General features: G+C 43.7%; 1 protein-coding gene across 14 annotated transcripts in view; it reads right to left on the bottom strand.

Annotated features, from left to right (window-relative positions):
* fgfr3 (fibroblast growth factor receptor 3) overlaps nucleotides 1-25,723 on the bottom strand; it is a 69,629-nt gene that overhangs the window by 30,746 nt on the left and 13,160 nt on the right. For 11 of the 14 annotated variants that reach the window (XM_034858581.1, XM_034858585.1, XM_034858589.1 and 8 more), the window contains exons 3-5: nucleotides 13,329-13,592; nucleotides 10,046-10,111; nucleotides 832-1,001 (exon numbers count right to left, since the gene is read on the bottom strand). In XM_034858581.1, the coding sequence (XP_034714472.1) occupies nucleotides 832-1,001; nucleotides 10,046-10,111; nucleotides 13,329-13,592 (500 nt within the window). The remainder of the gene's footprint in view (nucleotides 1-831; nucleotides 1,002-10,045; nucleotides 10,112-13,328; nucleotides 13,593-25,723) is intronic. The other 3 variants (XM_034858592.1, XM_034858591.1, XM_034858593.1) reach the window with 1 other exon arrangement.

The following is a 25,723-nucleotide window of genomic DNA, read 5'->3' as shown; positions in this document are numbered from 1 at the left end:
TGGAAAATGGCTGCAATGAAACAAAGAGTGAAAAATTTAAAGGGGTCTGAATACTTTCCGTACCCACTGTATTTCCCTACCTGCCCAAGGAACTATGGGCAGAAAATAGCAGCGGGTTCATGTGCATTGTCCCTATTTGAATGAATTACATGACATTATACTAATACACAGGACAGAATATTCTCTGGGCATCATTTTAGAGTTTCTATGTCATTGAGTTTGAGTTTATTTCGAACCATAACACACATTTCGACTGTTTGAATTCCGATGCTCTTACCACACTGAGTTTGTCTTTTAATCCTGCAGCTCAGGGCCGTTAAAGGGAGACAGAAGTAAACCAAGCCCTGTTACTTTAAGCAGTGCCATTCTACACGAGAGCCCAGTGATTAAAGTCAATTTGATGACAAAAGGGCAACAGCTGTTTGCTGCAGTGCATTACTGTCAACATTGAGCTATCACGCGAGCACGCAACTATCTGTGCAGCGCAGCAGCTTGACCCCCCCCCCAAGATGTATTTCCGTCAGCCTAGCCGGGGCTGAGAGCTCCCCGAGCCCTGCTTCACAGCACTCTGCTTTAGCTCACACTCCTCCACTTATAGAAACTCACACAACAGGGAGCATCGCAACACTCATGCTGATACTACTGATGGACACACAGCAGCTCCACTGGACTAGCAGGGGATGGGATGCCTTGCTAAAAGCCACTCCGATGGTAGCTCAAGCACCGATGGTGCCCTCGCTCCTACTGTGCAATTTCTCTTGGGAAAATCTTTTAAAATAGACCACACTGACCACAAGCTAGGAGCCCTACTTCAAGTAGAGGTATTCTCACCTTGATTCCTCCCATCCTCTGCTCTCCCTTGAACTCTTTGCCGTTCTTCAGCCAGTGGATGGTCGGCACCGGGTTTCCGGACGCCGCACAGCGGAACTTGACGGTGTTGGCGGCTGGAACAGCCAGGAGCTTTTTGTCCATCCTGTCCGGCCTGGTCCAATAAGGAGCTTCTGTTGGTGAAACACAAAACAAGGGCTTGCGTGAGTCATGGAGTACTTATTCTCCAACAACAGAACAGACACTATTACGATACAACATTTATAGGATAGTTGTATGCAGTTCTGACATATCTTAAGTCTCAAGTCCTTTGAGTCTCAAGTCATTTAAGATAATCTTAAGTAAATGCTTGAGACTAGTCCACGTCAAAGGCTCAGTTTAATTTAGACAAGTCATTGTCAAGTCCTATTCATTTGAGGAAATACAAGGATCCCTTTGACAGTGTAGCTGGGACTCTCAAGTCTCGAGTCATTTGAAAAAAGTCAAGTATCGAGTCATTCCATACTCAAATCATTGGAAGTAACTCCAGTATTAACTCTTTCAAGTCTCAAGCCATTTGAAATAATCTATGTCAGGCTAAAGTCTGTTAGAGCAAGCCTAAAGTGATACAAGACACGTAAAGTCTCAAGTAATTTAAGACAAGTCCAAGTCAAGCGTCAGTTCAATTTGGACTAGTCAAGGTCAAGTCCAAAGTCACGAGAGATGAGCCAAAGTCTCAAATCCTTTGAGACATGTTTGAGTCAAGTCTCAAGTCCACGAGGCCAAGTCCCAGTCCAGCGTTAATAGTGGTGTGAAGCTGGGACCAAGTCCTTTCAATGAATATGGTTCTGGGATAGAAACAGGTCAAAACTTGAGAGCAGGTTTTTGTTCGCTTTTGTGACATGAATCTGACTAGCTTTGCCAAGATGTGCCACTTTCCTACCCTAACAGATCACTCTCCATTTTCCATGTTCTCAGATCATAGACATTTTTGGGGAAGACCCTCCAGGAATTCATAGATTCATGTTTTTGTAATTGCTAAAAGATGGCCCAGCCGGTCCAACTTGCTCTTCTGTCCTGTCTTCAAATTGGTCCATCTTGGATGAGTTATGTACTTTGCCAGAGCAGATGTGAGGTTGTGGTTTTACTGGAGGTCTTCCCTCGCCGCTCTGATAAAAAACACAGTGTACCTGCACCCATTATTCGCCAAAGCCAAGCCCACCCTTCAGTCCCAAGAGAAACAGTTAAACGGTGTAAAACAGTTTGACAGGTAGCAAAAGGACACAAAACGTGTGCGTGAAGCGTCAGGAGGACCAGACAAAGCTTATAATCTTCTTCCCCCCCGGTAATAATGCGAGAGTTCATTTGAGTCGTCCAATCCTGAGAGTTTGGAACACTGTCAGGGCGATTTATTGAGTTGTATTGAGAAGACGGGGGACAAAGAGGGCGTAGCGAGTCAGAGGGGCCTATTGTTCCGCTGTGTGGGTGTGGAGGGTGAGAGCACAGAGGTACGGCTCACTCACTCTCTTTATGGTTCTGTGTGAGTGTGTGTTAGAGGCTACGTGGTAATGTGTGTGTGTGTGTGTGTGTGTGTGTGTGTCCTGGGACAAAAGCTGGGGAGGTGGCTGACCAGTCATCAGATGTCTCTTTTACTTTCTAAATGTAGGAGGAGAGAGAGGGGATGATTACCATCTCAATGTCTGCACTGTGTGTGTGTGTGTGTTTGTGTGTGTGTATATACACAAGTGTGTGTGTGTGTGTGTGTGTGTGTGTGTGTGGGTCAACAAAAGTTGAAAAACTAATTCTCACCCTTGAGCACCACAGGTTTTTTTGATCCCGTGGGACAGCTCAGGTGAGATGTCAATCACAGAATACCTGTCTGTGATTGGCTCCAAAGCGTGTGTGTCTGTTTCTCACACGGCTTTGGGATCGATTTCTTTGACTCCTGCCATCGAGCTTTGGCTCGGGCTTCACAGAGTAATTACAACCAGAGTTGGAGAGAGAGACACAGGGATGAAAGACACAGACGTGTCTTCTTAGAAAGCAAAGAAACAGAGAGCGTCACTCGACTCTATTGAACAGACTGTTAACTCGGCGTGTGTGTGCAAACTAATGGAGCAGCTGAGCACTGCTCCCAGCTCGCTAAGACAAACGCTCTCCACGTGCAACCACACACACACACAGCCTCCACCTTAAAAGGGAAATATCTGTTAGATTTCATTACTTCTCTCTCTCTTTGTGTCTCTGCCTTGACACTCGGCGCAGCGTGGGACAACCCTCCGAGGAGTCTGAGCACATTGTTTTCTTGGCATCGCAATCAGCCACACACACACACTCGGTTCAAACAGAAACAAACTGACTTTTTTCAAACGGTCTCTCTCCTGTTGTGTGGTCCTCCTCATGCTGCTGCTGCTGCTGCTCCTGAACTCATCCTGGCCTGAAAAACCCTGTCTTCCTGCTGAGGCTGGTTCTTCAGCCACGATGAGGTTTTCAACCCAAAATAGGACGCCTGTGTGGATTCAGCACGTCTCCATGGTTTTTTTCTCTCTCCCCAAAACAACCTGAGATTGGTTTATTCGCTGACCTGTAGCCGTGCTAGCTGCTGTGCGTGTGTGTCAGGTGACCGGGGTGGGCATTGAGGTGGCAAATCATTCTTCATATTTTCTAGCAATTCTTGTCAAGTGGCTTTTTTTGTCTGGTCAGAGCTCACGCTGCTGTTCCATAAAGTCTTCTCTAAGCCGAGGGGGGAGGGGAATCTCTCTGGGAGCCTACAAATGTACGGCTGTATTTCTGCTGTGTGCATGTGTTTGTTTTTACACCTTCACACACACTAACACACACACATTCACTAGATATGTCTACTGGGGGAAATAGTATTCTATTACAGCTACCAGTACTGTATTCAGATATTGTTCTGAAGCATCATCCAAACTTTTTTGAATACTTTTAATTGGTTTTAAATAACAAAACACATGATTTGACAGCAGATAGAGGGTTCCTTTGTTTCATCTTTCAAAGTGTGACAAGATCCCAAATGGATCGGTGATTGGCCAAGTCCAAAATTTTCTATTATCGCTGGCAAGCAGGTGACATTTTCAGTCACTTTGGTTGCTAGTTAGAAGAGTATCTTAGTATTGTGTCAAATTTCAATTGTATTCAGAGGAAAGTTAGGTCATGGGCCAAACCCAAGTATTATTAGTTATTTTTTGGTTGCGATCCAGGAGCCTTTCTAATGACTTATTTTCTTGTAAGATAGGCCTATTTTATTTTTCAAACAACTACTACCACTCATGTATCTGTATCATGTGTCCCATGATAATCTGCCAATGTGTGTATCGTAATGCAGAACCAGAAGCTGATTAAAATGTTCTAAATACTTCCTATTACTAAAATAACTTCAGAGTACTGTGCAGCCTTGCTAGAGCATGATTACATTTTCTTTGTATTTGCACTAAACACCAACACACACACAACCCCTGTATGTCTCTGGTCCCTGTTCCTCTGACTCCCGGCTCTGTGTCGCGGGTTGAAGGAGCGTGACTGTGGCTCTCTATAAACCCGACTCCGGTGCAACAGCAATCAGCTGGAGCAGGACCCAGCGCGGTGCTGGTCGCCACGGCACAAGGCCCTTCAGCGCTCAGACACCGATCTGGGGGGAAAAGGAGGAGGGGGTCTGGTAATTGTGTAATTGTGTAATTTGCCCTCGCTGACGCCCGCGAGCGCACAGGCAGATTTCATTACAGATTACAACTGGGGTTCTTTTGAAGGCACGCTGTCCCGGAGGGCCTGCCGGGACTCAGGGCAAACAGAGTCGGAGGGGATGGCGGCCGCGGAGCAGCGTAGCGTGGCCCGGCGTCCGGCTCTCTGCTCTCCTGCCAGGGTAAACAAGGAGGCCGCATAGCTCAGGAGCACAGCACAGATTAGGCTCTGTTAACATTCCTCCCCGCCCCTACACACACAGACACACACACCCACACACCGACCCACTGCCCTTTCACTTAACACAGCCTCCGAGTGTGTGCACTGTTTTCCACACTGCAAAAAAATACGCTCACTTTCATAACTCACACACATCGTGTGGGGGTGTTAGTGTTTGAGCTCTGACCATCTATTGGCTCGTCTGTCAGGTCAGCGTGAGAACTCCAACACAGCCGGTCACTTTTGAAACTCGTCCAAAATAACTTGTTTAAAGGAGACAACACACCTCTCAGGATCGATTCAGGCAGTTTAAACCAACCGTTGGAAGGTCTGTCCTTGACTAAAGACGTTCTTAGTTGACTAATCGATTAGTTCAATTGACAGAGGATGCATGTGCTTTGAGTGGCTGCAGAGACTAGAAAAGTAGCCTGGATGCCAGGCCAATTACCTTCTGTCACTTAAATCATTTAGCAATCAAATGACTAATCAACTAAAACCAAACCACTAACGACTAAGACATTTTAACAGTTTATTTTGCAGCGTTTGTTCCCGAAGGAGATTTTCTTGGGAGATATGTATTGTTTGGTGATGCCTTTATCAGTAAATCCCTTTCACACTTTCACATGACAGAACTTAAACTGACTTGAACCGACGTCTGCACACCCACGTGGTTTCCTTCGTGCTTCCTCTCCCAATAGAGATAGAGATGCCAGCCTCCGACTTTAGCCAGTAACATCCATAGTGTCCTGTGTGTCCTGCCTGAGGTTTAGATGTAAACTGGAGACACAGAGGCAACACACACGGCTGTTGTCTTTCTCTTCCAATAAAAAATGAAACACAAATCTGCTGTCAATCCTATAACTTGGTCAATAATATCATTTGCCGAGGCAGGAATCTATCGCCTCTGCCTCCTACCCAGAAGGCCGTGCTTAGCGAGTTGCGGAGGTTAGTGGAGAATGAGCTCATGTCTGCAGCGGCTTGCCGGGTCTCTTTCTTTCTGTCTGTCTGATTGGCTCTCCTCCGATAACAGTTGCCTGCATCATTTCAACTGGCAGCATTTCAACAAATCTCCCACAAATATCTTTCGGTCTTGCTGTCAATCAGCAATTGTTTTCTATCCTTTTCCCTCATTAATAGCCTGACTCTTTCCCCATCTCCACATCTCCGTTGGCGTCCCTCTCTGCATGTGGATGTGGATGTTCTTCCGCTCGCCGACAGGGACTCTCCGCCTGGCTGCGTGGCTCTTCACGTAGCTTCCTTCCTTGCCATAGCCTGCTAATTAGAGCTGGTTTAGCGGACATTAAGCAGCGATAGGGGTTTAACGTTTCTGGGCTAATCCCTCTCCCTTTTGGCCGGGGAAATTGGAGCCTCGTATGTCATGAGGTAGACTTACATCCAGAGATTAGGTCTGGCAGCCTGAGGCTATTTACTGGCATTCAGGATCTCTGCAGTAAAGCTGCTGCCACTTCGGCCCATTTAGAAAACACTTGAGGCTTTCAGCGTCAAGTGAAGCTGCGCATTCAAACACATTCAAGTTTTTTTTACATTGCAGGTGTTAAGCTTATCCACAGCGACAAAGGCAGCAAGGGGAAGTTTTCTGCAGCTTATTCTGCTGCTTCCTCCTGTAATCTCTCTGGATCAGAGCACCAGCTAAATTCTTTGAAGAAAAAGGCAACACTGTGTGAATATAGAGCCGACATAAAGACTATGTTTTTAATTGTCCAACATCCGCAGTGAGCAGAACGCAGGGATTGAAGGTAAAAGTGAGCCATGACGAAGACTATTAAGACGTCCCTGTGTTCATGACATTATGTAAGAACTTGAGTGCACAAAAATAACTATTATTAATCACTTTCAGAGTCGTAGAATGAGGATAAATTAGGATTTCTTGATCCATAACCGGGCTTTTACTTTTGTTTTTCTTACTTACAGTTGTTACCTGCTTTGTTTTTCTCAATGCTGCCTTTACATGCCGCCCTCAGCAACGACCGCCTCATTAAAATACACATTTCTTTCCTGTCTCCAAACAGTGAGGAAATACTGAACGTGTGAAAAAAGCGGCAGAGAAAGAGAAACTCAGCAGCTCCCCAGAACCCTCAAGAGCTTAAATGAAAACAATAAACCAGTTTTGACATGATGTCTTAATTATTAAAGCTCTTTCGCGGGATTTATTTGCTTTTATTTTGATAGTAGAAGAGAAGAGAGAGATTAGGGTTGACAGTAAAAGTCCCCTCTAACTGCAGACATACACTCCGTTGCCACTTTACACTACACTACACCTAGTTAAAACTTATAGAAAATTCCTTCATGAAGGAATCATTTTAGTTAGAACCTCCGTCCCTTTTTCCACGCCAGTCCATTTTTAGTGTCTCTCTCTCTCACTAAGTAGGGATTGTAGTGGACAATAGATTGGGTGATGCATGCAGCCTTTGGGGCTGTTTTCCTAAGTGTAGTGTGAGTCACACTCAGTGACTAATTTTTGAGTTGAGTGCAGCGACAGTTGGTTTGGTCCGAGCTTTTGTAGCGACTGTCTGTCACTTTGTTATTCTGAACAGTTCCATATTTCACCTCTGGCACCGATTTTTTGGAGCAGATACGATGTACTGGGATTCATTGCAGTCCACTTTCGAGATGTAGAGTCCCCTAATTGAATCCTTTGTCTTTGAACTATTGTGAACCTTCAACGTATGCAAACAACATGCTATGAAACTAAAAATAGGAAGTACATTTTAAACCCACGCATATTTTGATCCAGCCCACAAATCAGTTTAGGTTCACACTAGATAGATTGGAAACCGTTTTTCAAACTGCAATTACACGAGACTCAGAGCTGAATTTGGCCGATTTGCCAACTTTGAGACTCAGAGATGACCACAGAACTGGTGAGTTAGCATATTTAGGCTGTGAAACGGGTTGCTTTCTGTAGCCTGCTTTTTAAAATGTAATGCTTTGCTTGATTTGCTAAATTCTATAATGGCTAAGCGTTTACTTTTTTTGCTGACTTGTTAGTGAGAAGACTTTATAAAAGCATGTCAATAAACTAAACATGTCGGGCCCTTGATGTGATTCTCATTTTTCAGTATGGCCCTTGAAACTGAAATGGAGTTTGACGTCCCTGTTTTGAGGACTTATTTTTAGAATATTAACAACTAGTGCTTTTACATAACAGAGAAGCCATTCACCTGTCATACAAAGTCATACACTGGCGCCCAAGGCTGCCACACAAGTTCCCACTTGCTCATCAGATAAACACTCACACACATTCACACACACTGATGGCGCAGCATGGTCCAAGGTCTTGCCCAAGGACACTTTGGCATGGGACAGCAGGGATCCATGGGTCGAACTACTGCTCTGCTACCTGAGCCACAGCCACCATATTGTCTCCCTCTATCCCGCCATGTCTTCCTCTCTCCCCATATTTCCATCATTTAATTTCTCTTATTCCCCCCCCCCCCCCCCCCCATCTGTCTCTTCAGCCGCCTCCCTCCGAAGCCACAACAAAGGCAGCACAGTGTTGCGTCTGGTCCGGAGCCCGCCGTAGGGGTGGAGACGCTGTCAGTCTCCCCGGAGTCTTTTTAGCTGATAGAACAGAGCCGGCAAAGCGCACAGCAGCCGGCAGAAGCCATCTTTCATTGTTCTTTGTTCACCTGCACCTGAACTCGGCACGTCTCCGAATGCCAAAACAGCTCCCATCACAACAGAGCGCTGAGACGGTTGTTAGCTGCAGGAAAACCTCAAGCTTTTGATCTGTGCGACAGTGGCGGTTAGTTTAGTGCCCCCAGGGAGAAGCTTTGATTTGGGCACAGCAAGACAGTGATCGCTTATGAGAGCCATTTAAAACCAAATTACAGATATAACAGTTGCATACACGCCATGATAGTCATGTAATTGCCAATAAAAAGCTCTTTTCTAAGCAATTATTGTGGTTTCTACAGACACTATCTTTTATGACGGTGACAAATGAAACTCTAAAATGCAGATTAACTGTTGACAACGTAAATAATGTGGAGACGTTCTGTTCCATAAAAGGACTGTGGAGCTAAAGCAAACACTTTGCTTGCACTTTTGAACCTGTTCATCAAGTTTGCTTATAGTTCAGGGTTAGCAATACAAGAATCCCTAATGTAAATGTTAGAGACTTGATTCAGAGTCAGAGGGTCTGTGTACACAGTATCACACTTGCGAAAGAAATACTGGCCAGCATATTTAAACCAAAAAGTTACTTTAAAATTAGGTTATTTCTTTGAGCAATGTTTCACTTACATTGCCCCGCAGTCCTGCTGGGTGTCTTTTCTTATTTGTATCAATAACGTATTGTGAAGGTTTTTTATTTCATACTAAGTAATCATGGTCCCTGAAAGATAATAAAAATCACAACCTAACCAGGTTAGGTTGAACCACCTAACCCCAGGTGCCTACCTTGGGGTGGCACCTGGATTGTGGTTGCAGCTGGTACCGTGGTCCTGCTCGACGCCCTACTACACCCAGCACTGTTACTACTATTTTTAGTCATAGTTGTATCATCTCTATTGATACGATAATTGCTACAGTTCATTATATCAACTGCTATAATTATATATGCATTATATTTCTCCATAACTGTGTATCTGTATCAGTGTCTCTGTGTTCCAACCTGCAGCAACAAGCAGATGGCCGACTATAACCTAGAGTCAGCGTCTGTCCAGGTTTCTGCCTGTGCTTTCTCTTGAGGGGGAATTTATTTGGTCTATTGAAATTCTAGAGCGTGGTCTAGACCTACTCCATCTGTAAAGTGTTATTAGATAACACTATAAATGAAAAATGAAATGGAACTGACTTACTTGATTAAAGGGAACTAAAAGTTGCAGAAGAATGTAACAATATAACATGGAAACGTTGCTGCGTCTTCTTCAGCCTCATTCTGACCCGCTCGTAGCCGTTAACAGCTCCCACTTCATACAGCGGTCTGCGTGGCAGCAGGTGCTGCTCATTAAGCTTAACGACGCAGTTCATGCAGCTTTAATGGAACTCAGGTCGGAGTTTCGACATGAGAATTCGAGAACACATTATTGCTTAGTGTTTAAGTGCTAAGAACTCTGTTGCTAGGTGGCAAAAAAAAACAAAAAAAACCTGGAGGTGCCTTGTTCTCTTTTCAGAAATGATTATTTTTTTGTCAAGTTCTTTTGCTTTTTAGGTTTTTGGCTTCATAAGATAATTTCATATAAGGCCGTAAGTTTAGTCGGACTCATCTCCGTAAACAGGAAAAACTCCAAAAATATTGCCTTACTTACACAAAACAACATAGTTTATGTAAAAAAAATAGTAAATGAGAATTCACCATTTCCATTACCTGCATCTTCTGGATCTTCGTCATAATCTTCATCATCACCAGATGACAGAGAATCTTAAAAGAAAAGACAAACAGTGGAAGAGATATTTAGATCAAATCTAATGGTGAACAAATCGTACTTTGCATCTGTAGACCTAATAATTCATCTGGACAACTACATTCTTCAGACGACTTGAACTACGTCTGCACATCAGATAACACAGAAGGTAGTTACTGCCTAATCTGGAAGAACTTGGGTGCATGTCAAGAGGGAAATAGAGTGGAGGGAAAACAAAGCAGGAGTTTTGTGCAATGTGAAATGCCCCGTGGAGATTAAATGGTGTGTGATCACCAACAACTAGGATTAGACATCTACACACAGATAGGCTTCACACACACACAAATGCATATGAAGTTCATTGAGAACCTCATGAATGAGTCTACAGTTCTCTGCAGCGTGGCGGCCTGCTCAGAAAAAACACAACCAAAACATTTCCACAGACGTTAGACATGGGAGTCATTAGTCCTGCTGTGGCACACTCGTGCGATACACACATATACAAAAACAACTTAATCTTTGCAACAAACGCAGACGCTAACTCTTGCTATCTGTTAGCGTATCGGATGACGTCAAACTATGCTCCAGCCCCAGATCCGACTGTTTAGATGTGCTGTGTCACACATTTTCCCGGCTGTGTTGTAATTATTTTCAATCTGACCTGGAGGTTTTCTGGTTCAGCTTCACAGGTCTGGGTAATGGGAGCCAGCTGCTACCTCGACAACCGCGCGGAGCCCAAACAGCCCAACAGCCCCACACAATTGAAATTTTGTTTTACAATGAAGAGTAATGAGAAAAGATATTTACGAGACGTGGCTAAAAGCTCCAGAATATTTTCAGAGGCCTAGGTGGTAAGGCTAGGTGAATAATATTTGTCTTTAAGCTTCCGAATAAGGCCATAAGCCAACGTGGTGGAACTGTGGATTGGTATACAAGCTATTGCCCAACTCTATTGGAAAAAAAGGATAACTAATAACAGGAAGCTGAACATTGTTGTGAAAAATTATTTTAGCATGCTATGGGTTGATGCTAAAATTAATCTATACACAGGTATACGACATTATTCACTTTGTACATCTACAAACAATGCTTGAATAGCCCTGCAGACATTTATGTTGCATCTACCAAACAAAAGTTGCTAATTTTCATACGCAACTTCTTTCACCCCCTCAGATTACAGCGTCTTGCGTTCAACATGTGTGCTGAGCTTGTGTGTGTACAGTATGAGCTGGCCGCTCTCTGCTGCCTGGACGCCGTCCAGGTGTTAAATCTGATACCGCTCCTAAATATCTGACACCTTACTCAAATATTTGAGGGAAAACACAATAGTCCATGTGTGTTTTAGATGAAGCCGAGGCTCGGTGTTTACAGCAGAGGGAAGAGAGCAGGATATTGCCGAACAAAGTATGACTTCCCAAGAAATTTAAAAAAGGGTATTAAAATGAAGTGTTGAAATGATCTGAAATGTCGGCCGATTTGCTGCGATGAATTTAGCTTTGCGGTGTGGGGGTTTTCTCTTGAAACAAGCTAAGCTGGAAGCCAATGCAGAAATCTCACCTCATCTCAATGCTCTAAAGAACATAACTTGGATGGATGGAAGTGTCCTTCTTTTTAAATCACTGATGGTGGGGACTGTGTTTGCATGTGGGGTCCTGCGGTCTGGAGATGAAATGTGGGTCCAGGAGGAGAAGCTGTCCACCGCTAATCAGTCCTAAAAAAGGCCATTTTCTCCAAGGCTTGAGGCCAAACACATGTATCTGTGTGTGTGTGTGTGTGTGTCTGAGACAGAGAGAGGCGGGGGGGTTTGAGAGGGAGCAAACCCTCTCATTTCTTGCCACCCCATCTGTTTTCAATGATGAAGTCTTTCAAGCTAATTGCTTTCTAATTAGTTGTCAATAACAGGCTCAGCTGGTGTCCATGCGTTTAATGGCAAAAAGCCGAGTAACTTTTAAGCTACTGCTCACTCCATTCTGACCCCCCCCCCCCAACCCCCCCTGCATTCCTATTAGAGCTCTGTTTGCATCACACACTAGTTTAAGACGTTACTCATCCCCTTGTACGATCATGAATTTCACCTTTGACAGTGCACCATGAGGGGGAATCGGTGTGAAACTTGGCTGGGTGTTAGCCGGTGAGAGGCTGTGCTGGTGTCACGCTTTGTGTGTGTGTGTGTGTGTGTGTGCGTGCGTGTGCAGCTTGGCAGGCAGCTAACCAGGAGTTGAAATTGAGCAGGAGGAGAAAATAATAGAACGTTTCTCTCCAAGCAAGGTTTTGACTGTTTTCACGGCGCGTTATGAAAAGCTGTCGTGCCTAGACATCACTGCTGTAGCTGTTCCACTGTGTTTATTGATAGGAAATACTTTTGATTCTCAGTTGTCCGTCAGACGGGCAGAATAAGCAGAGGCAGGTCGGTTTTCTGAGAGTTCCACAGGGTGCAGCCAAAGGGCCTGTTTCCACTGGAGCTCTGCTAGGGACTCAAGTATCTTAGGAAAAAGAGAGAATGTTTTTGGTGTTCTTTAACTGGAGATGTCACAGAAAATGCGATTTTTCACATCTTTTTCGTTCACATGGCAAGGAAACACTAATATGTCTATTTCTTTAGCTAACTCTTGTTGAAGTACTTGACTTTTAGAAGGCCCAAGAGGTAAAAGTCACCAAAACTTCATGAGAATAAAACGTTAAATCATCTCATGAGTAGAGCTGCATAGATTAATCAATTAATGGATTAGATGTTAACTATTGAAGTAATTTACAACTGTTGATAATTAATTAATTGGTTTGAGTCATTTTTTGAGTGCTCTAACATCCACGTCCTGTCCAGGGTCTTGCTATTGTGCCGATAAGTGGTGTAGGACGTATTCAGATTCTTTACTTCAGTGAAAGTACTATTACCACACAGTTAGAATACTCTGTTACAAGTAAAAGGCTTGCATTGAAAACGTTTTACTTAAAAAAAAAAGTTATGAAAGTATCTCCATGTGTTTTATGTGCAAAAAATCTTAATTTGTAAAGTAACTAGTAACTAAAGCTGCAACATTTCTCTCAAATTTAGCGGAGTAAAAGTAGGAAGTGGCATGAAAAGAAGAAACTCAAATAAAGTACAAGTACCTCAACATCTCTACTTAGTTACAGTAAATGTTGAGTAAATGTACTTAGTTATATTCCACCGCTGGTGCTGATAAAAAAAAAATTAGACAAAAGACAGGTGTAAAATCAGCCTCTTGTTGCTCTCACCTGTCACCCGGATGGTGTAGTTGCTGAGCAACGTGTTGCTGTGGGCGAGCCGGCAAGAGTAGACGCCCGAGTCCTCGTACGACACGTTGATGATGCGCAACATCCTCTGGCCCAGCCGCGTCCTGTTGCTAGGCGTCAGCCTGACGCCGTCTTTGAACCAGACAACGGGCTCGGAGTGGTCTTTCGGGTCGCAAGACTTTTCCAGCGTGTCCCCCATGCCCAGAACATCGTCCTCCGGGAAGGCCGTCTCGCTGGACACAGAGTCTGCGCACAAAGACAAGACAGATGCTTTGTTTTCAGCACGTTCAGCAGGACTTCAGATAGAATGCAGGTTTAAGGAGTCTCCCCCTGCAGGGATTCAGATAGAATGCAGGTTTAAGGAGTCTCCCCCTGCATGGATTCAGATAGAATGCAGGTTTATGGCACTTTCGCATTTGCAGAACTACGCCAAACCGGATGCATTGTCCATTAATATTAACAGGACCATAGGACATGTCTTTCAGTTATAAAACAAAATCAATTTGTAACAAAAGCTTACATTTACAGATCACTGTATGCGTTCTATTCTATCTAAGTAAAATGACATCTATTAAGTCAAAATTAAGTAAAAATGACAAATATTCTCTGGTGCTACTTCTCCAATGCAGACATTTACATCTGCATAGTTAGGTACTTCTTCAGATGTATATCACTTTAAATTGAGTACTTAATGCAGATTGCAGTTTTTAAGATAGAGAATAACACAGCAGGCTAATCCACAATGAAATTGCTGCTCGCGTCTTGCTAACATCAGGACACAATGTTGGCTAAATTGAGAGAAAACAAGGCAGGTCAGCTAGGCGACGTCTGCAGGTTTGCAATCCTGTGATATCAGAATCCCTTTTCTCTCTACAGGAACAGTATTTATACAGTATGCAAAATTCTAATAATTAAAGGATTAGGACTTTGTATAAACACGTTCTTCCTTTTTCCCCTCGGTGTAATTAAGAGGTAAAGTCAGTCACAGTTTTCTCAGTATGAGAAAAGACCCCCCCCCCCTCCCCAAATCTAAAACAAAGAGGCAGTGATGCAGAATCAACTGCCGACCCACTGGCGAGCTATCAGCAAATCTGCCTCGGCGAATCAGAATGGGGCAACTTTTTTTATTCCAACGTGAAGGCTAAGACAGATCTGGGCTGTGTGGAAATGAACCTCCCGCCCCTCTCCGCTCCACCCTCCGCTGGCCAACCCCAGCTCATTTACTCCAGGAGCTCCGTGTGCCAGCTCGGTAAGAGCCAGGGGAAAATCAACATGTTTACTGGCTTTCGCTTAAAGGACGGAGGAGACATGGAGGGCCCGTCTGGATAAATAAACAGTGGCTCTCCTCATGTCCTTGCATCAGAGGTGTCTTCTCATCCAGACCTCAATTACACATCGTGGCCATCAGGGGGAGAGACAGAAGTAACCTCATGCGCCACTTTGGTCGCTCTGGCAAAACATTCAAGTGAACGGCATGAGGTACACAAACACAAGGGCACGCAAACAAACGCATACTTCCACATACGCAAGACGTGTAGCAAAAACAGCCGAGTACACAACCCACACTTGTTTGCACACACTGATGCAAACACACATAGCAAAGACCGAATGCGGTGTGTTAAGAGTGTGATTTATGGTGGCAAATACACCCAGTGTTGACCCGCTGAAATGGCACAAGCAGTGAACGTGAACGCAGCCCTCTCTCTCTCTCAAACCGAGATTAGTAAATTGGAGTTGAGAGGCAAGGTTGGAATCAAGAGCGGCCCAGACAAGACAATCTTCACGGGGAATACATAATAGGCGCTCTAAATTATAGATGAGCTCTTTTCAGTGTGAGACAGGCGGCTAGTGCGGACCAAACGCGAGCCAAGGTGACGGGAGCACCCTCGCAGACAGACAGACAGACAGACAGACAGATGTGCTGTTTGTGTAGGAGTAAGAGCAGGTAACGCTGCCAGGGTTCCCTCGAAAAACACCAGTATGGTGGCATATCATCAGTGCTCTGAATTTAAACTACAGGAAAGATTTTCTTCTATGTACTGCAGCTCTTAAAGGCCCCATATAATGCTCATTTTCAGGTTCGTACTTGTATTATTGGTTTCTACTAGAATATGTTTACATGCTTTATTATTCAAAAATGATTTCCCACATACTCTGAATATGCCTGTATTCACCCTCTATCTGAAACGCTGTCTTTTTAAGGCCCCTTCCAAAAAGGCAAATTCTTCTCTGATTGGTCAGCGTTAATGAGTCTTCCACATCTGCACTCATTGCAGCCGGGGAATGACTGTTAGAGCACTGTAGCAGCACTTTCTACCTATATCCCCCCCCCCCCAAAAAAAAGGATCAAACTTTATTCTTAATTGTCATTTACACACAGTAGTGAAATTCTATTGCTGCATTTAAGCCGCTGCTGTGGGCAGCTATACAAACTGCGTCTGGGGAGCAACTTGTATGTGTGTGTGTATATATTAGTATATATAATCAACAATATGGGACCTTTAAATAAAGTGAAGTGAATAGATGAGTTGTGAATTGTTTTCTTTCTTTTTACTCCCATTAAAAACTTATGGAGCTCTTAAGTCAGTAATGTGCTTTACCATGGCTGTGCAGTTCTCTGCGTGGTCTCCGGCTTTGACAACTATATTTACAACTGATTTTTTTTTAAAGTAGAAAGGCCCATTCAGGAGAAGAAAAACACAGAGACCACAATGCATGGGGCATAAATTCAAGCCCAGCATGAATGGCTCGCTACCTTTGTGCATTACTTATGACCTCTGTGAAAGAAAAGGAGAAAATGGGTCTTAGAATATCTCCAGGTCTTAAACATGGGGTAGATATAATAATCTCCAGAGACTCATAGCTCACTTTGGATTCATGGAGCAGCAGCAGCAGCACAGAGGATTTACGGGAACTGTTTCTTTGTATTAGGCACATATTTACTGCTTAGAGGGTGTCTTCAGCCGAATTACAAACACGTTTTTCGCACTTCCACCTAATGAGTTTCAGTTTTAAATGCTGAAGATTTTATTTGTTACTATCACTACATTTACACATGTACTTGAAGAACTCTCTGGAGGAACATATGGAGTAAATATTACAGCTTATTTCATTAGGAATAGTCACAGCAAGGCAAGGCAACGTGTTTGGGTGATCCTACAGTAAAAGGAATACTTTTGTTTGGATCCCAGGGAAAATACATGGGAGTTTGCGCGCCAGCTTAACTGTTTCCACTGCCAGAGGCAAAACAAATGCAATTTACAGAAAGAACCAAAAAATAAATAAAGAAAGATATATACCTCATACATAAAAAAAAACTAAATAAATCCATTTTTCAGGTGTTACACAAAAGAGCAAAGCCCCCTTTTTTTCCAGCAGCCGTCAGTGACAAAATATCTCCCTCAGATGCTGCACTTTGAAATGCAGATTTAAATGTGGCGTTAAAAAAAGAGCTGCTTTGAATAGAAGTGGATTTGGACAACCTTTGAGGACCGACGTAGCAGCCTTGCTGTACCTTCAGGTGAACGTCCTGCAATGTTTGGTCATGTGTTGGATCACAAGAGAGACTCAGAGTCAACGTTTGCAGAGCGGTAGCCAATGAGAGGGCAGAGTCCGATACATCTCCCGTGTACACACACACACGCTACATTGAAAAATGTGAAAAAGTGATGAACAGATGATGACTTTTCCTTAGCCTGCTTTGTAAAACGTCTCTGTGTGACTTCAGAGATGTCAACAGCTAGCTTAGCAGAGGGTCGCCCAGGCATTTGGTTTACCTGGTGAGTTTTTATACATAATGTTTTAGCAGTAGTAGCAGTGTAGCTACGACAAAAGCTTGTTGCTTGCTTGTATTGACGGTCTTTGTCCTCTGTGAACCTCATGGCGACAAACTGTTTGATTTCAAAGCCCTTCATGAAGAAATCCGATCTGAAGTGATTCTGACGAAGCAGAATAGTGAAAGCTCGGCTGCCCAGCCTCGCGTCGCCGTGTAGACATTCCCGCTGTTTTCCCGTCCGTTGTGGCATGTGTGAGCTATTGGCTGTGTGTGTGTGTGTGTGTGTGTGTGTGTGCTTAAAGGGGGCGGGAGCACTCTTGCCGGAACCTGGGGCCAGCTGGAAGCAATGTGTGATATGTACTCTTTGAGTGTGTGTGTAAATGTGATATCTACATGTGTGTGTATGTATCTGCAGTTGTCAAGGATGAACAGTGTGTGTGTGTGTGTGTGTGTGTGTGTGTGCGTGCGTGCGTCTGTGTGCGTGAGTGTGAGTATGTGTGTGTGTGCTGTATGCTGGACGGACGGTCACTCCATAAATCAAGAGGCCCCTGCCCTTCTGGCCCCTTCTTACCCTCTCGGCTCGATATCATAACAAATAGCCCTTCAGAATAATATAAAGTCTCTCTGTGAGATACTGCGGCACGCTGTGCGTTAACGCACCGCGTACAGACTCCGTCTTCTCTGTGCGTCTGAAGAGGTTTATTTATCCTCTGCAAACTTCTCCAGGGGCCGGCGGGCAGGCTGTGGCCCTGGGGATGAAAAGACCTCTTTATGTGGGAAAGCATTTCTACGCCTGACTCTCTCTAACACACACACGCACGCACGCACACACTGAGGGACTGAACGAGGGATCCTGGAGGAACAGGAAGGAGTGTAGACCAGACAGAGGAGCTGTCGCCACGGCGGCTGTCATATCAGGTCACAGGAGGGAACGCAAATGACGTATAGCTCGGTAAACACACACTTAGTTCCAGTTTATCCAACTAAGTTATATGTTAAACGAGCCGATATAAAGAGTTTGACTGCTTTACAACACATCTGTGGCAGTTGATAGAGCTTACATTAATGTCAATGACTACATTTCCAAGTTTTGTGTGTGTGCTGCTGTGTGTTCCTCTGTGTGTGCTGTGCATGAGCCTAGGAGCATTTTACTAATGTGCTGTTAAAATAACAATGAAATGCGTTACTGACATAAGACCAGGTTTTTGTTGGTCAGTGGCGCGATCGCTTCCCGCTGCCTTAAAACACCAGCACGTCCAGAATGCACCTGAACACACCTCCCTGTAACACCAGCACGCCCAGAATGCACCTGAACACACCTCCCTGTAAGACCAGCACGCCCAGAATGCACCTGAACACACCTCCCTGTAAGACCAGCACACCCATGGGTGCAGGTGCATTTTCTATTTAAATGAAAGTGGACGCTGGACAGGAAATTAACAACTGTGGCGGTCTTACAGTGAATGGCAATGCATTCTGGGAGAAATTAATAATACAACAGCACTATCTGCGACAGTACAGCTGTCACAAAACCTTGCACTTATTATGACAACTGTCAAATGCGGCATTCAGGTGAACATTTGGACTTTTTTGTTTCTTCAAGAGCAAATCTGTGACTGCTGACTTTGCCGATGTGAACCGTCGCCCGGTTTCAGCTTTTTCTGTTGTCGTAAACATGTCTCTCTTCACTGTGATGACTGTCTGAGCATTTGACACCGAGCGCTTGAGTGTCCAGCCGGTAAAAAACATTCAAGTTGAAATGAGTGACAACTGTGAATCTACACTAATATCTTCCAAAGATTGTTTTGGACGTTTCCCGGTGCGTGTCCCTTGTTTTAAAATTCAGAGTGAAAAGGGTATTCTGTCAGTAAATAACTAAATCATCAGTCTGCTGGCAGTTTGATGAATTCATTTTCTGCTCCTGAGGAGTTGAATACAGAGATCTGTATCTAGAGCGGACAGATTTTAGGCATTCTGCATTTATAATGGACAATAAAAAAATATACGTTGATTCATCAGAATCATTTATAATGACAAATAAAAATTTCTGATAAATTCATTTAAAAAAAAGTAAAATAAAAACGGACAGTCAACCATGTTATGAGCATTGGCGTTGCATAGTCTGTCCACCAGAGGACGCTCTACAACGTCCCTGTTGGCAACACTGAATTTTTGTTGTTAATGTGCATATGTTCAAAGGACTTTAAGTTTCATATCTTCAGTTTGTATTTTTATACATTTTATCTACCAGAACTTTAACATATTTTGATGTTTCTCTGTTCTGTTGTGACAATAAAACAAATTATTATCACATTATTTTAGTGAGAGCTCATAAATATCTACAAATTATTACTGTTAGGGCAGTTAATGACGCGTTTCTGGGTTATTTTTTGAAATATAATGTATATCAGCCGCTAGATTGGAATATCTGATTTTTAAATACCAAATATCTGTATCGTATTGGCCTTAAAATGCTGTATCGGTCGGGCTCTAGTTGTATCTTAGCTGTCCTGTGGGTCTTTAGGAACACCAGACAGGCTCAGGAAACATTCTTTTGGCCAAGCTGCTTTGCATAAAGAAACATCCCTGCGAGGTTCAAACAGGCCGGCGAGAAGGATCATAAACAGTAAAAAATATTACCAGACTCCCGTTCTGTAACAGGTACTTTTATTGAGTCTGGTATGAAAAGCAGCAACACATACTGTACCTTTTTTTTTAAACCGTATCCGCGTTTAAACCACTTTTGAAAGTGATGTGTTCCAGATGGGCCGGGGAGACATTCGTCTTTATCAAGCTCCCTTTTTCTCCTCCTACGCACTACACTGAACTAATAATCCAACGAGGCCATGTTCCCAACATCTGCAGAGCGGCGCTGCTCTCAAACCAAACATTTCAGCGACAAATGGCCTTTTTTATTGCAGGTAATTAGTTGTTTTGCTTCCTGCTACTGAAAAAGAACGGACTCAGATTTTTCTTTTTTTAACAGTGAGAGCAAACGCTTTCCACATTTTCTGTGATCCCTTGCGGCCAATCGGTGGGCATGTGTGTGATGCCGGGATGTGCAGTGTGTCTAGACATGTGTTCTACACACAAGAGTAGAAAGATGAATTGTTTTCTAATCAGAACTAAGATTTGAAAGAATGTGATTAGCTAATTGCGAAGGATTGCTGTTCAATCAAATGTAACAGCATTCAGTTTTATTTATTATTTTATTGCTCTTTTTAATACTATTTGGACTGTTTTATCATATCAAGGCATAATGCTATATTTCATATATTTTGTTTACAGATCGTCCTATTTTCAGTGGATCTTACACTAATTTCTCATGACTTTGTTTAACATGGTGGTAGAAGGTGCATTGCATGTGGATGCTGCTATTGAACTCAGGCATATCCCCCATTTCAGTTGACATGTTGTATTATTATAACTTTAGCTTTGTTGATGAATGTGCGTCTGACTGTTCCACGTCCCATGCTTATTAAAAGATCAACACTTATTGCTGCCAGTTCATGTCCACGTTCTCATCCTTGCATAAGAATATAGAGCAGTTGGGAGGGTGTCTCATGTTATAATGCATGTAAAAATCGCAAATCGAATTTGAATTGCAGTATCCGGCAGAAAAATCCCATTTGGGTGTTTTTCGCAGCCCTAGTTATATATCTAAGTGGATCAAAATGTCAGACTTTCTTCCACAATGTCTCCACGCTCCCAGATCTCAGCAGATGACTTGGTAAGGACGCCCCAAAAAATAAGAAAAAACAAACAAAAAAGAGATTATCTTTTGCAGAAAGGTGCTGAAGAGCCAGCGCCCCCCACAGACCGCCAGCCAGCTTCAGACCGTGATGTCAGCTCCGCCGCGCCGCGTCCCGCCAACACGCTCTGTAACTTCCACTTCCTATGCTCAAAACCTGGACCGGCTGCCAGCCGTTTGGCAAACTCAACACCCCCTCACACAAGCCAGCATCACATGACCTTCAAACAGGATCTGCTGAGCCCCCCCACAACCACCATCAGCCACCCACCTCCATAAAGAGCACATTTCTCTTCCTCCATTTCACAGCTACGCCTGTTGTAAATCCTGCTCGTCCTGGAAAAGCTCCCTCTTCTTTTTCTTTTTAACCCCCACCCCTCCCCCCCCCCGCCACTAATCTCAGTTTAATATGGTTTGGCCGGATGTAAAATACCTTTAGACAATGGCCTTAATCTGGGCTTGCCTGACAACCTCACACCGTTCGCAAAGAAGCCTGCCAGGGGAAAGATGGAGAGAGAGAAGAGAGATGGCTCGGCGGAGATCAAGGAGGAAAGGAGAAAAGAGGAGAGGAGAGGGAGGGTTTCCCCAGCTTGTTGCCTCTATTCTTCCCCGAGCTGAGCCGCACTTTATCAAACGGAGCCCCTAAAATCAAGTTAAAGATAGAGGTTTCCTCTAAACACCCCGCCCCGGCCTGTGCCAGCCCCCCCCGGCGCCTGGCCCTCTGCTCGGCTGCGCTAACGAGCATCGGAAGCTACTGTACATCCAGAACACATTGGCAGCGCCCAACCGTCTTTGCTCCTTTCATACCCTCGTCATCACGCCCACCTGCCCTCCGTCCCATCCAGCCTCAGAATAGGGCCCGGGTTTTCGGTCCGTGGTAATTGTCATTCAAAAGACGAACTGGCCTAGTTTCAATTCAACAGACAAGTGTAAGAAGAAGCCCGGCCCACAAAGGCCAGGATGTCTGCCAAGTGTGTGTTGGACTACCATACAACCTAATCACACTTCCATTAACAACACGGAGGAACCAATCCGATTACAAGGCAGCTTCTTTGGATCTCACAACGTGGACGTCAGAAGCTTGTTTATTAGGGCAGCGACTTCTCTTTCAACTTTTAATTTTCCTCCAACAAAGATATCAGTGGGCGATATTCAAGGAGTCAGGTGTGCAGTATATTGATTTAAGGTTACTCTGGGAAGGCGACATGATTTCACACACACATTGGAGGGAAAAACCAATGCTAGGTCAGCACTACTGTACCCTGAGCTTGCTGGAGGAAAAAAACAACTAAAAGCTGAAATTAGGGCAAGAGCACAAAAATAAACGTGTGTGCTGGATGTGGAACCAAAAAAAAAAAAGAACAAAATGATTCTATTGAAATCCAAGAATCTTCCCAAACTGTGCCCTCCTTTGAATACCTGAGAAATCAAGTAGCATCAGATATTACAGGAATAACCAGAATTACAGGAATTTACATAATAAATCAAATCAATTAAGGGAATATCACATGTCATATCCACACAACGTGTTGCACAAATTGCACATGATTTGAACACACAAACGCATACATCAGCGTTTCCGGCTCTGTTTATGAAGTGGTTTAGTAGTGCGCCGGGACTGCGAGGGTCCGTCTTTCTTGGCCTGGTTGTCACCTCTCCACGTATAAAGAAAGTGACCAAAAACATCACCAAAGGTAACAACATTTTGAAAAGTGACAAGAAAAATTGGAATTAAATGGACAAAAACATAGAGAAAAGTGTAAAAAAAAATGAACAAAGTGTTGAAATTTAGACCCAGAAAAACACAGAGTTGCATGGTCGACAGTAAGACAACATGAGGTTGAAATATATCAGCCAATATATCTCAATATCGGATTATTGTATTGGTATTGGTCTTAAAAATCCTTTATTGGTCGGATTTACTGGATTTACCCTGCAGAGATCTGAAGACCATAGTCCTCCGAAACCCACCAGAGGTTAGAACGCCAACACTAAGAAAGAGGAAGGGGACGGACATCCGGACGAAACGAGGGACATCCGGTGGAATTTCCAGCGGCACCTGAACAATCCTGGAACTGGATCGTTGTTGATACACCAGTATGTTGGGGCTGAACGTGGCCCCGGTGTGTTGAGTGTGTTGGCTTGTGAGAGCAGGACGAGAACAGGAAAGCCTGTAATCCCATCATCCGTCCCTCCAGGACCCGGCCTTCACTTCCAGCACACACAGGCCACAGAGAGCAGCCTCTGTTTGGGACAAAGAACAACTGGAGCACAGTTGTCCTGAGACATCTATACCAGACATCTCTACTAACACAGCCTGAACTCTGGACAATAGTCCTTTAGAACCGGGGCTAAGAAGAAATATCTGAAACCGGATGTAGCCAAAAGAAAGCTTTTTTAGTTTTTTTTCCACATTCCACTATAAGACGTACACATGTACAAACTCCTCATTTTGTAACGTTGATGTAGCTTAAGAGAGAGTGTTAGCATCGCGAACTAGTTAGCCGTGCGCGGCAGCTATCCGGCCAGCCCGTCAGATCTGTTTCTTTTTTTATGAAAAGCATTTGTGCATACTGTAGGGCTTGACATTTGTATGCAATATAGAACATTTTTGACCAAATATTTTACAAGATAATTACATATTAAAGATGAAGAAGGGAGAAAAAGAAAAGACATTAAATACAGTATAACTCCCGTCTAACTATGCGTTGACCCACCCATCCAGCACTACCTGGGATTTTTGTGTTTGTGTTCAGTCTGTGTGTTGATCGAGTTCCAGTTTACAGCCCTACACATCTATGGTAACCACTTGAGTAACCATGGTGGAACATTTCTAAAATCCTAACCCGGCATCAAGGGTGAAACTCATTGACCTTTGGATTATTGGAGCTTTTTTGAAAGAGTATTGGCATTGTCATCTTTTTTATAGAGTTAATCCAAGTGGTGGAATGCAACTAAGTACATTTTAATACATTATAGTTCCGTACTTAAGTACTAATTTGTATTATTTAAAAATAAATTGCATTGTCTCTTCATGCCACTTTCTATATCTACTCCACCAGATTTCAGAGAGAAATACATTAATCTGACATATTTCCAGTTACTTTACAAATTAAGATTTTTTCATTAAGATTTCAGCTGGAATGATTAGTCCATTAAACATCTGGACTGTTTCTAAAATACTTCCAAGTACTTTTACTTTGAATCCTTTTACTTTACATTATCCTAATGCTGCTTACATACTTTTACTAAAGTAACATTTTCAATGCAGGACATTTACTTGCAACAGAGTATTTTCACAGTTTGGTGTTAGTACTTTTAGCTGAGTACTTATTCCACCACTGGTTGATACTATCGAGGCAGACAGGAAATAAGTCTGTAACATCCAGAAGTTTCCAACTGGAACTGAACCGGGGTCAATGTGGTTATATAGTATGCACAAACATAACATAACATAAATGAGGACTGCAAAACATTTGAGCCAACAAAAAACTGCAAAGTCTTGGTGTTGAGTTAGTATTTCCAGTGTTGCGACTTTCTCCCTGTCAGCAAATCAACGTCAATAAAGCTCAAAGATAGACGAGAATGACATGACCCTTTACGTAGTCTGCAACCAAAACGGCCAGACACGCTGCTTCCCTGGATGACGAAAAATAAAAAGCCGGGCTCTTACACTGTTAAAAATAATCTCCCGTTTTCCGATGTGACTTAGTGGTAAAACACCGCAGATGCGCCAGACATGGGGGAGAGACTTGTCACATGAGGAAAAAATGCACTCAATTACCGGATCCACTGCACTCGAAAACAACATTTCATTGAAACTGTGAAACGATTTCTGACCCGGGTTATTTAAAAAAAAATTTTTTTTTTAGTCTGCTCGACTGTCACTGCTCTGCCGTTAGCCAGCCCAACACCAAAGTCTCTCATTCTCGTCTTTCCAGGGAGAAAAAAAAGCCTTCCATTACGCTGTGTAGACGGGACCAGGGTTTATTATTTTAGCTCTCCTGGCGAAATAACATAAGGGCAGAGGGGGGGGGGGACGTGGGAGGGATGGAAGCCCAGTTTGGGTTGAACATTAGACGTGTCAGCTAGCCTCGGTGAGTGTGTGTGTGTGTGTGTGTGGGGGGGGGGGGGGGGGGGGGGGGGGGGGGGGGGGGGGCGAGCAGAGCCCCTGGGCCTTTAGAACGAGGTGATGTCAGAGGAGGGCATAGATGAAGGATCAAACAGCTGAGGAAGAGAAACTGTTCAAAACCGACCCCTATCACGGAAAAGTGCACTATATAGTGTGTTCGGCAGTTTGTGGTGGCGTGTGAAATCTTTTTTTTTTTATTATTATTATTTTTGTGGGGACAGCTTAGTAAGGAAAGTGGAAAAAGAGAGAGGAAGACATACAGGAAAATCCTGTTGACCTGTTTGGTCATTCCCTACATAGTTTACTGCTAAATAAACACTATATGGGGAACAGTGAGTGAGTTAGTGAGTTAGTGAGTTAGTTAGTGAGTGAGTGAAAGAAAGAAAGAAAGAAAGAAAGAAAGAAAGAAAGAAGATGGAGTAGAAGAATCAGTGTACTCACATTGTAGTCCTTGTTTAACGTGCTTTGGCAATACTGTTCCTAATTATGGTCAAGCCAATAAAGCTAATTTGGATTTGTCCTGGCAGACACAAAGAAGAAGAGGAGGAGGAAGAGGAGGAGGGATGGAGGCGGAGGACGAAGGGACAGAGCGAGCAGATGTGTGAATGTGACCACGAGGAAGGCGGGAGAGAAGAAAAGAGAAGGGGATCGAGAGAAAGGGGAAAACAGAGAAGGAGGAGCGAGATGAAAGTACATGACGTGCAAGGAGGGGAGCACAT

The sequence above is a fragment of the Etheostoma cragini genome, chromosome 20 (assembly GCF_013103735.1).
Source record: "Etheostoma cragini isolate CJK2018 chromosome 20, CSU_Ecrag_1.0, whole genome shotgun sequence".
Lineage (NCBI taxonomy): Eukaryota > Metazoa > Chordata > Actinopteri > Perciformes > Percidae > Etheostoma > Etheostoma cragini.
This window is presented reverse-complemented; position numbering and strand designations above follow the sequence as displayed.